Raw genomic sequence first — 15,406 nt, 5'->3', positions numbered from 1 at the left:
GTTGTAAGATTTAGGGTCTTATTAGTTTCCAGTGATGAACCTGAGGTTGGTTGCTTTCATTCAAATTAGAGCCAGAACTTTTCAAGTTTGATGTTCTAGCATTACAAGCTTCGGTTTTTGCTACCACCAGCTTCGTTTGCAGTCTTCTTTATTTTGTCCTTATCATTTTTATTCATCGTCTGGTTTTCGTCTGCTTATGGGGATGGGGTACCTTCACTTTTGTTTTTCTTTTCATTCAAAACTTTTCCTTTCGAAGATGTGTTGGTACTTCCAGCAGATCGATCAAGATTTTGCTTGCCATTCAAATTTGTAGATGCAAATGATACAGAAGTACTTGCCACATAAATAGCAGCATCGTTATTGTGCTGATATATTGTGTTGCAAACATCTTTGTCACCTTTTGCATTATCACTAACTGCATGGGGAATGGCTTGTTTCTAAATCATATCATGTCTTATCTTTGGTGTTGGCATTAATATCCTCAGTTTTAACATATTTTGCCTCACCGTCTTCATTATCACTAACATCTCCTATTACCTCTTTCTTATCTTCTTTCTTGGCATTCGCATTTGCATTGTCCTTTTCCCTTCTCTTTTCACTAGATTTGTTCCCAGTGTGATCTGAGGTTGTTTGGTCTTGATTTGCAGTACCACCATCGGCACTACTTGATCCAACATGTTCTTCATCTCTGCCATTAGGTTCAGAGAAGTGGCTGCTACTGGCCTCTGGTGTAATATTTAGACTAATTGTTGCCCCATCCTTATCTATAGAAGTAATTTAATCAAGGATAAAAAATAAATAAAAGAATAACAAAATGTGGCTCTGTTTTTGTTTTGTCAGTGATGGAACAACATCAATATAACAACACATCAAGAAAAATATGCTTGAAGAAACACAAATCGCAATAATAGTTATCCAAGCACCAAAAACACCTTAATACTAACAACACATCATACACAAGCAGTATGAATCTGAAAATAAAAGCTCTGGAAGCTGTCAAAAGTTATCTTAATTTAGATCATCTGAAAATTTATGAGATTGAGGCTATAATCAAGCCTTCTTGGTGGTAAAAATTTTATTATTGTGCAGCCAACAGGTTTGAGAAAATCAACTGTTTACCAGTAGTTTTCATTTGCCTAGGATTAGGAAGCACTCAAGTTTGTAAATGATAAGGATACCACTCAAACACATATGATATTGTTGTCACTAAAACCACTATGAGTAAGATTATTGTCATCTAACCATATACTTATATCCATGAAAGATCAAGCAAATGAATTAGAGAATAGGGGTATCAAAGTATATCGACTGCATTCTGATCATGATGGGCGCCCATCCGTGAATTCTGATGAAGAGATTAAACAATTTGAGATTTTCAATAATTCTGTTGTCATCCGAAGCCGAATTAAATAATTACTGTAGTTTGGCAGAAAGGCAGAAAGAAATTAGAGAGCATTATTGTGGCTATTGATGAAGGACGTGCACTGCATTGTGAAATAGTAACGAAAAAAATTATTTCAAAAAGTATTAAGCTCATTAATAAATATTGAATATTTTTATGTATTACTTTTTTCTCGAATTATTACTATCTATATATTCTCTCTTTTAATTTCTTTCCGTTTATCATAATATTCTGCCCCCCACCCTGAAAATTCAAACAATAACATGTCAATCAAAACCTCCGCCACCTTGATGAATATTAATGAGATGCCGAGTTTTACAAGTCTCCTCGCCTTTCAAAGCCATCGTAACCGGAAGTGCACTATTTGAATACGAGTTTGCAAAGTAAAAAATAGCGAGCGAGACTTAGGCATTGTAATATCATTTGGTGCCAAGGGTGCCGGGTTCGAATCTTGCCTGCCATATTGAATTGAAGTCCCATTCGTGTGTTCGGAAACCTATGACGCACTTGGTTAACCCGTACTCCACGATGCTTGTCTGATTTGACCCTGATGATCAAAATTTATGTATTTGTACGTATTTGTTCTTGAATAAAAAAAGTTTTCGATGGCAGCTATTTATTTCTCAACCTTAATACGACATTTTAGTGATTATGATATGATTTTAAAAATAGAATAAAATTATAATCGACAGAGATTCACAAGGACAACACCTTAATCTCAATGACTGGAAGACGTAGATAACAGTTCCAACAGACAAAACGGATATACAACGGGTTTGCTTGTGTTATTCAATAAAATAGTAATACAGAACCTCAACATATAAACCCTCGACATTAATTAATCAAAGTCTAGTTGTCTTTAATGTAAAATTACTTAAAGTCCTTAAAAAAGAACACTCGATCCCGAAGTAATGATCAATGTAAAATATAGATCACTCTCGTTGTAAAAATTAAATGACAACTTAAGTCAGTGTCTTACTTTGTTTAAGGGATGATTGTTCGCTTCTTTCTTCTTCTGTATGGTGACGGTTTTCGCTAGACTTGTTGTTCTCTGGATATTTCAGCGATGGGTCGAGCGGAGAAGCACATACTGGACAGAATTTAATGTTTTCAACAGGAAGAGACTCGACTACCAAAGGAGCTGGACATTTTGGGTTTAAACACTTCATTACCAGGTACTCTTTAGCTTCTCATGTTCTCAAATCATGATTCACAATATGGGGGATCGAGAAAAAAATCCAAAACAAAAGCTTTGAAGCCGTGGAATCTTTCTAGCTACGTCGCATATATATGTTTCATTGCACTTATGCAAATTGTTCTTCCAGGAAAAACTAGCTAAGGTTTTCTCGGAAAATGGACACGGAAGTATTCAGCAAGTCACGCTATATAATGTACGGAGTCACGCACGATGTAAAGCGATGAAAATGAAGAGTGATTTCTATTGCTTTGATACTTATAAATCTAAGATCCTCCTCCGTACACGTAGAGTTAAGCTTCTAGCACTAGAAGTTTTGAAACGTGTAGGTCGAATACTGACCTCTACCTTGTGTCTTAACGCCTGATGATAAATACTTGGTAGATCGAACGACTATCCCAGAGCTTTCATATATTTATGTCGTATTCCCTACCACACCACCGCGACACATGAGCTCATGTTTCGTAACGTTGCCTTCACTCGAAACACTTTTATTCTTAACTCAATATACATTGCACGACGTACTTTATCGTTTACTGTACCATTGCTACCTATCTACGATACATATCCATTCTCATATAAGTCTCGTACGCTCAACTGTTCCAATCACCCACTGCCTTTTAAAATTAAAAAAAAAAGTATTTATAAAAAAATAAAAAAATATAAATATAAAATATTAATAATAAATATTTAAAAATATTCACAAAACATTTTTAAAATATTTATAAAATATTTATTTATTTATTTTATGCTATTTATATTTCTTTTCTTTTTCATCATTTTTCTTAAAATCAATAATTTTTCACATACGTTAACTTAGTCAAGATGCATGTTTTGCATGGATGAAAGATTGGAGGACTGCACTCATACAGTTGCTGGTATGATGGAGCTGTATGAGCAACTATTGCCAACCAAAGTGTATACGTCACACAAGACCAAAACAACCCAGGGAGATGTAAGCTGTAGTCTGTGCGGTCAAGAAGCAGAGACCCTTCCACACGTTCTGTCAGGATGTTCTACACTGGCTCAATCAAAGTACTTGGACGGACACAATGCTGCTCTGATGATATTATTCTTTGAGAAGTGCAAAGATCTTAAATCGGTGGAAAGTGTTCCCCCTTGGTACTCACCTGTGACTCCAAAACCTATCTATGAGTCATATGATGCTAAAGCTTTCTGGGATGTACCGGTGTATGCTGAATACACCTACGTCAAAGCCAAAAGGGTGGATGCACGATTCGTGGACCATAAGGCAAAGCAAGTCTGGGCAGTAGAAATGAGCTGTCCCTGGATTGAGAATCGTGAAAAGAAAGTTGAGGAGAAGGCAATCAAGTACGGTGCACTACTCTTGGAGTTAAAGCAACAGCACCCTGGTTACAAGCTACAGCAATGAATATCATAATTGATGCATTGGGATGATGGTCAAAGAAGGTAGAGCAAACTATGGAGAAGCTTGTTGGTGCCCGATCAAAGTGTGTTTTGGAGAAGATGCAGAAAGCCATCATCTCTTAATCGCTCCATATAGCACGAACATTTAAAGCAACTGTTGAACTGTTGCTTGAACTTTTTTTAATAATCTTAGGATATTTTTACAGATTTATAGAATTTAGAGGGTATTTTTTTGTTGCCAGAAATTTATTCAAGTTGATTGTATATATATATATATATATATATATATATATATATATATATATATATATATATATATATTCCCGAACCGGAAAGACAATGATTTTATAGGGACATCTATTTAAATTTATTGTAGTTAGTTTCCTTTTAGACTGTATATGTTACGCTGTGCGCCCTATACAGGTCATAGATTTTTTGCATCTATACGTTTTAGTAATGCACATAATAATAATGTATTTATATAGCGCGTGTTCCATCTGGATATGTACAGGCGCTTTATAAAATCAAAAATTACGACTAAAAAGAAAAGATCATATATACATATTTACAGCTAAGATTAATAAAGCAAAAAAAAACAACAACAACAACAACAACAAACAAACAACTATTATTATAAATATCTAAATTTGAATTGAAAAAATAAGTTCCATGTTAAAAGTCAACAAAAAAATGCACGCTTAAAGAGGTAATTATAAAATAATTGGGATAGTACGCGCGCTACGATTGGTCGAAAACCATGTTTGATGAGAGTATCAAGACACGCTCGCGTCATTTTAGCGCGCGCGAGTATTGCAACTGTCAGATTTTAATATATCGCGCGCGCTCATTGGTCAGTTTGAACAAGACGGCAGGTAGGGAGAATTTACTTAAATTTGTTTTTTTTTATCTTTTCGCGAGTTTGTTATTTCATAAAACAAATCAAAAACAGTTTTCTGTGTTGGATACTCTGATCAAAACACTTGGGATGTTGGGAGAACACTCGAGAAGCTGGAAACCACTCCGCTACTCGTCGTGGTTTCCTACGCTTCTCTCGTGTTCTCCCAACGTCCCGCGTGTTTTGATCACAATGCAGTGGCAAATGATACAATAGCCGTATGTCATTCTACGAGTCAGTTTTAAAACTGATAAAAAATGCATTTTGGTTTTCCTAGTAGGAAAATTGAAATTAAAAATCCCGAGATGTAAGTTGAGTGTCGTGTGCATAGAAACATTGAATTTAGCGGTAGTGTGGGCGAGTGAAAAACTGTCCCTAATTAGTGCAAAAGCGACATAACGACTAGACACTTAGATAAAAATATTTAGTTGTTTCACTAAAAGATTGAATTACATCAGTTTTGGTGGGTTTTGCTGAGGGAGGAAAAGCGAAGAAAAACCTTCAATCGAGGGAGCCGGAAACTTTACAAACTTTACTTACATGGGTGTAATGCCGAGTCCAGATATTCTAGTCAGTACATTACCTCTCTTCCCGAACACATGGATAATGTTACGCACTCTAATAGATTTAGTAGTCCAGCTGAACTAGAGTGCAAACAATATATCTGTGAAATATTAGTAATACTAACTTACACTATTTTATGCTAATTATGTTGCTTTCTTTTGTTTAACTAGCACTATTTTGAACAATTTAGTAAATAGTGTTTCACGGATATAGAGTACAAACACTAAAAGTGTGCAACACTTTGCACTATTTAGTAGTAAATAGTGCTAATTAAACAATAGAAAACAATAGGATTAGCATAATTTAGCAGTATTTAGTGGTATTTATGTTACACACTTATAGTGTTTGTACTCTATCATATTGTTTGCACTCTAGTAAACTTAGAATAATATGTACATTTTGTTATAAAGAAGTACATGTACTTTGAACCGAGAATAAATTAAGGTACTATAATTGAAGTCAGGATTCATAATAAAACTTGTTGAGAATAAAGGTTTTTAATTACATTTTCTGGTTACCACTACAGCTCAATTTAAAATCTATATATTGATATATTTGAAGAACATCTAGCATAAAAACGAGAATGGTGACCCCCTATTTTTATTGCAGTTTCTAAATGTCCATTACACATGAAAAACATCCATGCAAAGCGTAAAAGTGCTCTTTACTCACTGCGTCTATTGTTAGCCAAACATAGCACAGCATTTTTAAGGTAATTAAAATGGTTGTCTTGGTGTATTACAATGTATTTATTATTGTTTTCGGTGTATTACAATTTATTACACCTTAGTTGTTACACTTTGTTTCACGGGTTTTTAAAAACCACTCTAGAGTGCTCACACACTAAATCCGTGAAACAAATACTAATTTTCAGCACTAAATAGTGATAATTAAACAATAGAAAACAAAGGATTCTGTATGAAAAAAGACTAATTAGTACTATTTAATGTTCACGGTTTTAGTGCGTGCACTCTATTAGCTTTACAACTAGTACTTGTTTGAAAAAATAAATTAAGAAAAACACTATTTGGAGGAAAGAACAGGACAAGAGTCCCATATAAAGTTCCTCCATAGTTTTACGAACACTAAATACTAATAAGAAACATTAAAAACAGAAAAATACTGACATATCTATCAAAAACTACGAGGAACAGGTGATATTGTATGCTTTGCGTCAGAACCAAAAAATTCTTTCAACATTTTTCTTACAATGGTTCATATTTTCATAGAAAAACATTGAAGTAAAGGTCATAGGCACTATATATATTAGCATATTATGTTCATATAAGTGAATGCCTAAGTTTATGCCTACAAGATTTAAACTTATGCAAGCAAAAATTTCTTTTACGATTGTATTTCTTTTTTACGATGGCTATAGAAGCTAAGTACAGCTATCTCTCCCACTTGAACTTCAATGGAAATCTTTTTTATGCGCAAATATCACCAGGCTCATCGTCATTATCAATATCGATACCCTTTCTACTCGACAAACCACACGACAAAAGACGTACAGACCAATATCTGACCATCATTCAACACTACCACAGATACAGGACCGTTGATTGCTTCCGGATCCGTCTTGCCTACAAAACGGCCATCCAGGGTGAATTTCTGGACACGATTATTATCAGCATCACACACTAGTAGATGATGGTCATTATCAATAGCCAGGCCACATGGTCTACTCAGCTGACCATCATCACTGCCGTATCCACCAATCGTCGATATTCTAGTCAGCACTTTACCTTTCTTCTCAAATACATGAATAACATGATTATAATGATCACTGACGTAAAACCGTCCATCATGTGTTATCACATCAACCGGATCAAAGTTGTCCTGTGTTGTCAAACCAAACTGATATTGATAGTCACCGTCTCTTGTGAAGACTTGAACAAGATGATTGTCACGATCACACACAATGATGTTACCATCGTCATCAACGTGTACTCCATTTGGATAAAAATACTCGTCATATACGCTACGTTCGTTACCGAAAGTTTTGATCAAATTCCCTGTTAAAGTGTTGACTACACCTTATTCTATGATTTCCCCAGTCTGCTAAGACTAAATCTGTATCATTCAGGAATGCTAAATTGTCGGGACCATGAAAATGACAATGTTCCTCTACACTATCTTCACAATCATAACTCAGTATGAGATCTCCATTAGTCTTAAATACGTGGACTTTGCAATATGTAATAGTTGATAGCTGATAGTCATTGGAGTTGAAAGAAGTTTCACAGTTGTCTTCAACTTGTACAGATCTAGCGCCTATAGCGAGCCTGCTATTGTCTCTGTTTACTGCTATCATACCTGTTAAACAATTGTGAGTATCAGGCACACCTTTCATTTCAAACAATCCTGTTACTCTCATCTGTTGAGGCTTCACATTAGATACATGATTCCCAGTCACTTGAACCTCTGCTGTCAGTTGACTATCTACTTCTACTTTTCCTTCTATTTCCACGTCATCGTCATCTGTTTCGGAATGTGTCTGTATTTCTCCAAGACCTGTTTCTATTTGTTGCACCAGCCCTTCGTTAGGAATAAAGACAATTCTTGATGACAGTGGAATTGGGTTAAAGATGAATTTCTCCGAGCACTGTGTCTCTTGAATGTTCATCATTTCACTTGCCAGTCCTTTTTCGATCATATTCTTGATGTATTCCTCGACTGCTGGAATATGGGGAATTATATTCAAGTTTGTTGTGGCTGTGTCGAACTTCTCGTCTATTTGTCTCAGTAGTTCTCGTTCATTTTCTTGTAGAATTTGGATCATTTTCTTGGTCTTTTCTTTCACTTCATGTCTTGCTTTTTCTCCTTGTTGTTTGATAGTTTTAGCGATTTTTTCTTGTTGCAGTTGTTCCTTTTCATCTAATTTCAACTGCTCTAGTACTTGCAGATGCTTTGACAATACATCTTTCTTGATCGAAGCAAACTTATCTAATGACCTCGTCTTATGATCCTTGTGATTGTGTTTCCAGCATGTCACACAAATCATGTCATCGCAGTCTTCACAGAATGACTCTAGCCTGTGATGAGGGTGACTTTTACAAGGATTTTCTCTTATTGTTATGAACTCAATATCTTCTTTCTTCAAATCAGCCAGACAAACGACCTTGTGATCTTTGATGAAGTACGAATGGCTCTTCTTGCATTCTTGACACAGTGAATGATCACAGTCAAAACAATACCAAGATGCTGGAGAATGACTCTCAGAAACAGAGCAAACCTTTTCTCCCTTTGCCAACGCCAGACCCTTCAAGATTCTTGAATGCAGTGAACTTGGCTGGAGGTCTTCCACGCTGCTTGGTTCTGGTAGAGGAGTTTGTGATTTGCATCGAGGACACTTGAAGACGTTGACTTGGTCGATCAGCTCGGCGTGTCTTCCGACGCAAGGCTTACAAAATGTATGGAAACATGGAAGGATCTTCGGTTCAGTTAAAGTATCATTACACAAAGAACACTGGACGTGCTTCTTCAGATCTTCAAGGAAAGATTCCATGGTTAGCTTGAGGGAGTTGTCTAAAGACAGATGTTTCCTAGAATTAGTATCGCGCTATTAGTGAGAAAATGTAATTGATACATCACAGTATCGCGACCCTCCTATAAGTTTGATCGAGAGAGAGCCGCCAATATAGACCCGTATTGTCGGCTCAGAATTACGTGATTGGCTCACAAGATTTGATTGACGGCGAAAACAGCACTTTTTTGGTATCTCAGTCTGGTTTGTGAATGCAACGGTTCACATTGAAATCTCAACATCGATGGCGGAAAATTTATTTTTTGTATGTTTTACATCCTTTTTTTACAACTTTGATCTTCATAACTTATTTCCTGACTTGTGATACACAAGGATAAGAGCATGATATGCTGTTCCTACGCTTTCTGCTACAGGTGAGTGAAAAACGCCAAATATTTGTTTTCATTCAAACTAAACTTTCGAAGAAAACTCGACTTTTAGAAGTTATTTCATGACAAAAATAGTTTTAAAATCAGATAAATTCTCTTATTAACTATTTGTTTTACAAAGTAGAGTAATAAAATTAATCCTAGTGTTAAAAGTACAATCAAAACACGCGACTACGGCCAAGTACGGAATATATTTTCTCCCAACTAGCCGCCAATATAAACCCGTATTGTCGGCTCAAAATCGCAATAAGTTATAAGATTGCAGCCAATATTAGAAACCGAAATCACAGGTAGCCCAAGCTTGGTTTCTGTGGTGTCATGTTATAAGGAAATGTATGGGGATTCTTTAAAAATTTCAATAAAATCATTGAAACGTGAAATAAAGCCTCGAAATTTTACCCGATCATTGAGAAATAGCACTTCTTTCGCTCTGTGTGGTTATTTTTGAGTTTAGCCCCTTTTAAGATTTTTTCCCCCACCAGTAAGAAAATTTCTTTATTTTACGTTTCAATGATTTTATTGAAATTTTTGAAGAATCCCGAAACATTTCCTTATAATATGACACCACAGAAACCAAGCTTGGGCTACCTGTGCCAAAATAGTATTTGGGTCAAGCAACATGGCCTGTTGCCAAATATAATGTACTCGCTCTCATTTTCTATTGATGCATACGGTGGAAGCCTTCTTTTTAGATGTATAATGGTAGTAACCGTAACTCAGTATTAATCGGGCCTTAAAAAGGTAAACGCATAAACAAAACGCAACAATTTTAAACGGGAATTTCAGTTTTCTATTTTTTTCTTGTTAAATTGATGTCTAGCGTGGAAAGAGTAGCCTCGAAATAATGAGAAAGTGACGAAAGTAAACTGATAGGTTCATATTTAACAAGTATTTATAACAATATAACTAGAAAACGCTAATTATTTAGCAATTAGTCCTCGAGTCCGAATGGGCTGTTGACTGGTAGACCATGAGGGCGAGAGGACAAATTGTTTTTAGTTCAATCCAACTAGTCGGTCAAATATATAGATGCATGCAAAAAAGTCTAAAAAAGAAATATTCTTTGCAGATTGTCCTAAGAGAATCAATAATACGTTCCGTTTTCCGTGTAGTTTTAGATGTAGAGATATATCTCTTGAACGATTTTATCAATCAAGAACTCAACAGATCTTGTGTCCATCTCAAGTAGAATACCTTGTATATAGCATTCTTGGTCATACTGGTTTTCTAAATCCCTCAACAGATCTCTTAAATACTACTAGACTAGTTCATCTTCCAATTTAGAGCTGCCTGAACCAATGGACAGATGTCTGTCCAAGATACAATAGATGGTTTGTAACTTTTCTTATAGTTGCTTGACATTCTTGTTGGTATGGAGGCTTTGCACCATTATGTGATGGCAGCCATGGCAGGAGGCAGGAACAATTGAATCTGGTCTAGTTTGCTTTACATGAGAAAGAATTCAGTTTCCCAGGGGGGAAAAACTCTATTGTTGTGCCTCCTGTCATGGCTGCCACCACGTGATGGTGCAAAGCCTCTATTGGTTACTGTCAATCAAAACTCAAAAAATCTCTATAGTCCATGTCTTCATCTTCAGAATCCGAGCTGCTTGAATCACTGGTGTCCATCTCGGGTACAATGGCTTGTTTGTGGCTTTTCTTGTCTTGGCTTGGTGTTTTTGGTGCTTCTTGGTTTTGGTCATCCATTGCTGTGTCATCTTCGTCTTCTGACGTGGACCATTCCCAACGATCAAGGTCGATTTTGAGGAAGGCAAACTGTGAGGAAAAATTAATGAAGATTTATCAAGAAAAAGAAAGAAAGGAAGAAAAAAATCGAGGAAGAGAATGGAAGGAAGGAAGGAAGGAAGGAAGGAAGGAAGGAAGGAAGGAAAGGGAGTGGAAAGAATGAAGTAAGAAAGGAATCGTAATTCAAGACAGAAAGAAAAAAAAGGACACTGATGCAAATTAACTCGCTCAGTACTTGGCATAATTTCTTTTCTTTCCCCTGAAGAGGATCGATTCATAGATCGTAACGTCGGGACTTTTTTAGTTTTTTGAAACTTTTACCTTTTTCAACCAGAGAAGCCTACTCGTATAATTACCTTATCTTTGGTTTTCAGTAATCGTGGCCAGCTTGTCTTTTTGGTTTTCTTGAGTAAAATCAACACTTCATCTCCCTTGACTTCAACCTTACTTTCCTACGAAAACCCAAAACTCTTTCAGTTCAGGGTTACTTTTAATGTATTACGATACAATACAATACCCTACTAAAGTCCCATCTGTAAATCCCTTAGGTTGTTTGATAATTAGTTAATAACTAATCGATTAATAATCGGCCTTCTTAATGATAGTTATTCTTATAACCATGAAAACAAATAATCCGTAATCGTGAAAGCTTTTCAAATATCCTGCTAGCAAAGGTTTATATTTGAGTCTCTACTCGCAACGTAGCAGGACTGAATGGTGTCTTTACCGCTCATAAGCACGTCGGCATTAGCCGTTCCAAGATTAAGGGGGAACTGGGTCGAGTTGGCATTACAGTGCATTGTGGGACTATATACTCCAGTTTCGAATTCTCTTTGCTCAGTCTTAGTCTTGTCTGTGTGTTATAATATTCAGCTATTCAACCAAAACCCGTGGCATTTTAATTATCACGTATTGTTCTGTAGTGCGTACATTCCTTACTATAAAATGGACCTTAATAAAAGAAAAGAACACATTTGTAGACAATCGAGGCTAGGCTTAGCAGAGGCGAACTCGAAATGGGAGTATTAGGAGACATGTTTCCAAGATGACGTCTATTTTGTCCTCTAAAACAGTCCCACAATACACTGCAATACCAACTCGACCCACTGTTTTCCTTAACCTTAGATACGTGCAAATGAGACGCAAATGAGACAACAAGTATTGTATAGGTCCGATAGTCTCACTTGTATGATACTTAAAACAAAAGAACATCTCATTGCAGGCTCAACTGTACAACTGTTATTGCAATAGGACGATTGCATAATGGCGTCCTTTGACTCCCTCTACCAAGATGCTATTTGTATTCCCTCATGAGAATAGTAACACAACATTGGTGCTAATTAGCTGAGCAAAAGAAAGGGTAGTAGAGGTCAATGTCGCCATCGTGCAAACGTCCTATAGCAGGAAATACAAAATTCTCAAGGGCACGTGCCTATGGAATGTCATGGGAACGCAATGATTGACGTCCACCAAAACCTACTTCGTCGCGACGGCGAATGGTTGGATAGACCACATTCAAAACTCGCACCGATGTGAGGCTTAAGTTGTGACTTTTGAATCACGCCAGATTACTTTGAGTCACGCCAGATCCCTTTGTTCACAACTTAAGCCTCACATCGGTGCGAGTTTTGAATTTGGTCTATTGCTCAAGTGATTTCTTGTTAAATAACAACCAAAACAAATCGTCATCGTAGGTAAACCTACTAGAAAGCGCTGTATTGTATTTTTCTTTGTTCACTGCTTTAAACATAAACGATGACGTACCTCTGTGATCACAGAATCATACAGCTCCAGATCCAAAGAGTAGTTCTTGCCTTGCATCCTTGTGCTAAATCAGAATGCATATATTATGGAAAAAACAGCTAGATCTTTGTCTATCATAGTTGGAGATTAATGAGATTCATTCAGATGATCGATACCAAGCAATAGAATACTCTTTTACTCTCTGGTTGATAGCACAATGGGCAGTGTTTGCCTGACATTGTAGTCTGGTATTGAGATCCATTACATTCATTCAGATGATTGATTCCAAGCAATCAACTCTGATTGATAGCACATGACGAGCAGTGTTTGCCTGTCATTGCAGGCTGTTAATGAGATTCATTTAGCTGACTGATACCAAGCAATTTACTTTTACAGGGAACTGTTTGAATATTGATATTACAGAACTATCGATGATTGCCACACACTTTTTTGTTTTACCTGAACAGTAGTTTCTTTTTTTGTATTTCAGTTTGGTGTTTTGTTACTCCTCGTAAACGAACAGCTACTCGAACCAAATCCTTAGTCTGTGACCAGAATGTGAAGGGGTTGTATCTACGGGAGGAAAGAGGAAAGTCAAGTATGGTCATTCTGATCTGAGGATGCGAGGCAAAGTGAAATGTGGACTAGGCAAGGGCGGATCAAGGATTTTTTTGAGGGGGGGTGGGGGGGGGGGGGTATCCAAAACCTACACTCAATAAGTGACATCATGTTTGACGTCACACATACACTATACCAGTCGTAACACTTGTGTATGTGTTACTACTGGTATAAAAGACAGCGTAATTTGGCTTTCAATTTATGAACTTAAATAAAAGTCAAAACATTCAATAGAAAAGTTTACGATATCATAGTATAAAGATTCTCTGTAATATATTTATATATTTATATATTTCGTAAAGGGGTCTGAGGAGGGGGTGGGGGTCCGGACCCCCTGGACCCCTCTTCTGGATCCGCTCTTGGGTGGGGTAATTTAATGATAGGAAAGAGTAGGATAGCAAAATGGCGAAATACATGGAATGAAGTATGGCGGAATTGAAAAGTTATAGACCCGGCTTTCGCTTACTTTCGCGTAAGGGACTCGAAATTAGAGAGTTTTAGATTGACTTTTTTTTCTCCCCGCAAACGGCAAACGTGAGCACGTTTTCATAGTTTTCCTGTACTTTACTTTACCTTTTACAAACCTTCTTACCAAGCGCGAATATTCTTTTCTTTTTCTACTACTTGGTCTTTTTTGTGATTCTTTTTCAGTAATTTAAAAGAATTTTTTACTGGTCGTCTGACGTTTCACGTTTGCCGTGAACGTAGATCTAAAACTCTCTATTACCTCTTGTTATCGTTTTCATCTGCTAAACGGGTGTCTTCTCTACTTTGATTTAAAAGCTGTGGCATCGAAGGCGTTATTTTCTGTTTCGAGAATATCTTTGCTCTATCATGTGTACTTCCAGCCTTTTCTTCATTGACTTGAGGTATCTCTTCAAGCTCCTCGTCGTCTGACCCCTCAAGATGCGGCATATCGTCTACATCATTATCAACCCCATTACTGAGCTGAAGTCTTGTAATGTCAGTCCTCGTTTCCATGGTTCCATTTGTTGCCTGTGGGGAGGGGTAGTGGAGTGTAGTAGGTGCTTTGTCGGGAGACAAACCAACGTCAAAGCCAACTGCTGCCCAACCTATTAATCTCTGGAGTAAATCTGAACACAGACGACGTGTGATGGAACTGAACTGAGACGATGTTGTCAGTCTGAAGGAAAAACATTTAAAAAACTTGTTTCTTATGAAATGTTTTCCATGATCCTCAGCAAATTCAGCATTGCTGGTTTTCAGCGACTTATTTTTATTGAAAAAAACCGTCCTCGTTTTTCACGAGAATAATACTTAATAGCCGGTGGCTAACAAATTCGTGGTCTTCGTTTCATGATCGAATTGGAATTAAGGAGTTGATTTTTGCGGAGGGAGGATAACCGGAAAACCCGGAGAGAACCAGCAAGCAACTCTACTCACATTCACCCGTGCTTCCCCATAATTAGTCTCCTACTAGGCCGCTTTTAGTGTCGTCACGCCACGCTCACCCCCCTAAGCGTTGCGTGACGACACTAATAGCGGCTGAGTAGGAGACTACTCTATAATAAGTATATAACATACTTACTTTTGTAGTGTGTGAATCATGCCCATATCTCGCATCACCTCTTTATTGTGTTGGTTATTGCTAACGAGTACTTTCAGCGTCCCCGTTGCAGTCCTGAGATACTGTGAACCAAAGAGAATTGTAATGATGAAAAGGTAAATTATACAACGTGAAAAGATGAAAAAACTTACTGACATTTCGGACGCCAGTCCTTCGTTGGAGTAAAAGAGAAAGAAGTGGTAGAAAGATCTTGATTTTTGTGTTAAATGTTCTGAGATGCGTTCCTTCTTCCTTAAGCGTAATTATCCTGCTCATGTTATTGATCGCGCCATTCGTAAAGTTTCTACTATTGATCGTACCACTGCTCTCACTCCTCACACTCGTCCCCCTAATGATCGCATTCCTTTCACTC

At 37.0% G+C, this 15,406-nt stretch overlaps 2 protein-coding genes and 1 pseudogene across 5 annotated transcripts in view; 1 reads left to right on the top strand and 2 right to left on the bottom strand.

Moving 5' to 3' along the window:
- LOC116297432 (E3 ubiquitin-protein ligase rnf213-alpha) overlaps positions 1–2,711 on the bottom strand; it is a 62,372-nt gene extending 59,661 nt beyond the window's left edge. For both annotated transcript variants that reach the window (XM_089034288.1, XM_089034289.1), the window contains exons 1-2: positions 2,382–2,711; positions 538–764 (exon numbers count right to left, since the gene is read on the bottom strand). In XM_089034288.1, the coding sequence (XP_088890414.1) occupies positions 538–764; positions 2,382–2,571 (417 nt within the window). In that variant the 5' untranslated portion in view covers positions 2,572–2,711. The remainder of the gene's footprint in view (positions 1–537; positions 765–2,381) is intronic.
- Positions 2,712–3,477: 766 nt separating this feature from the next.
- LOC148909191 (uncharacterized) lies at positions 3,478–4,416 on the top strand (annotated as a pseudogene).
- A 5,806-nt stretch (positions 4,417–10,222) lies between these two features.
- Positions 10,223–15,406, bottom strand: part of LOC116286747 (uncharacterized) — a 69,693-nt gene continuing 64,509 nt past the window's right edge. For all 3 annotated transcript variants that reach the window (XM_089034411.1, XM_089034413.1, XM_089034412.1), the window contains 6 exons: positions 15,016–15,116; positions 14,194–14,610; positions 13,308–13,421; positions 12,870–12,933; positions 11,462–11,557; positions 10,223–11,135 (listed from right to left, as the gene is read on the bottom strand). In XM_089034411.1, coding sequence (XP_088890537.1) covers positions 10,911–11,135; positions 11,462–11,557; positions 12,870–12,933; positions 13,308–13,421; positions 14,194–14,610; positions 15,016–15,116 — 1,017 coding nt within the window. In that variant the 3' untranslated portion in view covers positions 10,223–10,910. The remainder of the gene's footprint in view (positions 11,136–11,461; positions 11,558–12,869; positions 12,934–13,307; positions 13,422–14,193; positions 14,611–15,015; positions 15,117–15,406) is intronic.

Source organism: Actinia tenebrosa, unplaced genomic scaffold (genome assembly GCF_029948245.1).
Source record: "Actinia tenebrosa isolate PJP-AT-01 unplaced genomic scaffold, QUT_ActTen_1.0 PGA_scaffold2__45_contigs__length_23673736, whole genome shotgun sequence".
Taxonomy (NCBI): Eukaryota; Metazoa; Cnidaria; class Anthozoa; order Actiniaria; family Actiniidae; genus Actinia; species Actinia tenebrosa.
This window is presented reverse-complemented; position numbering and strand designations above follow the sequence as displayed.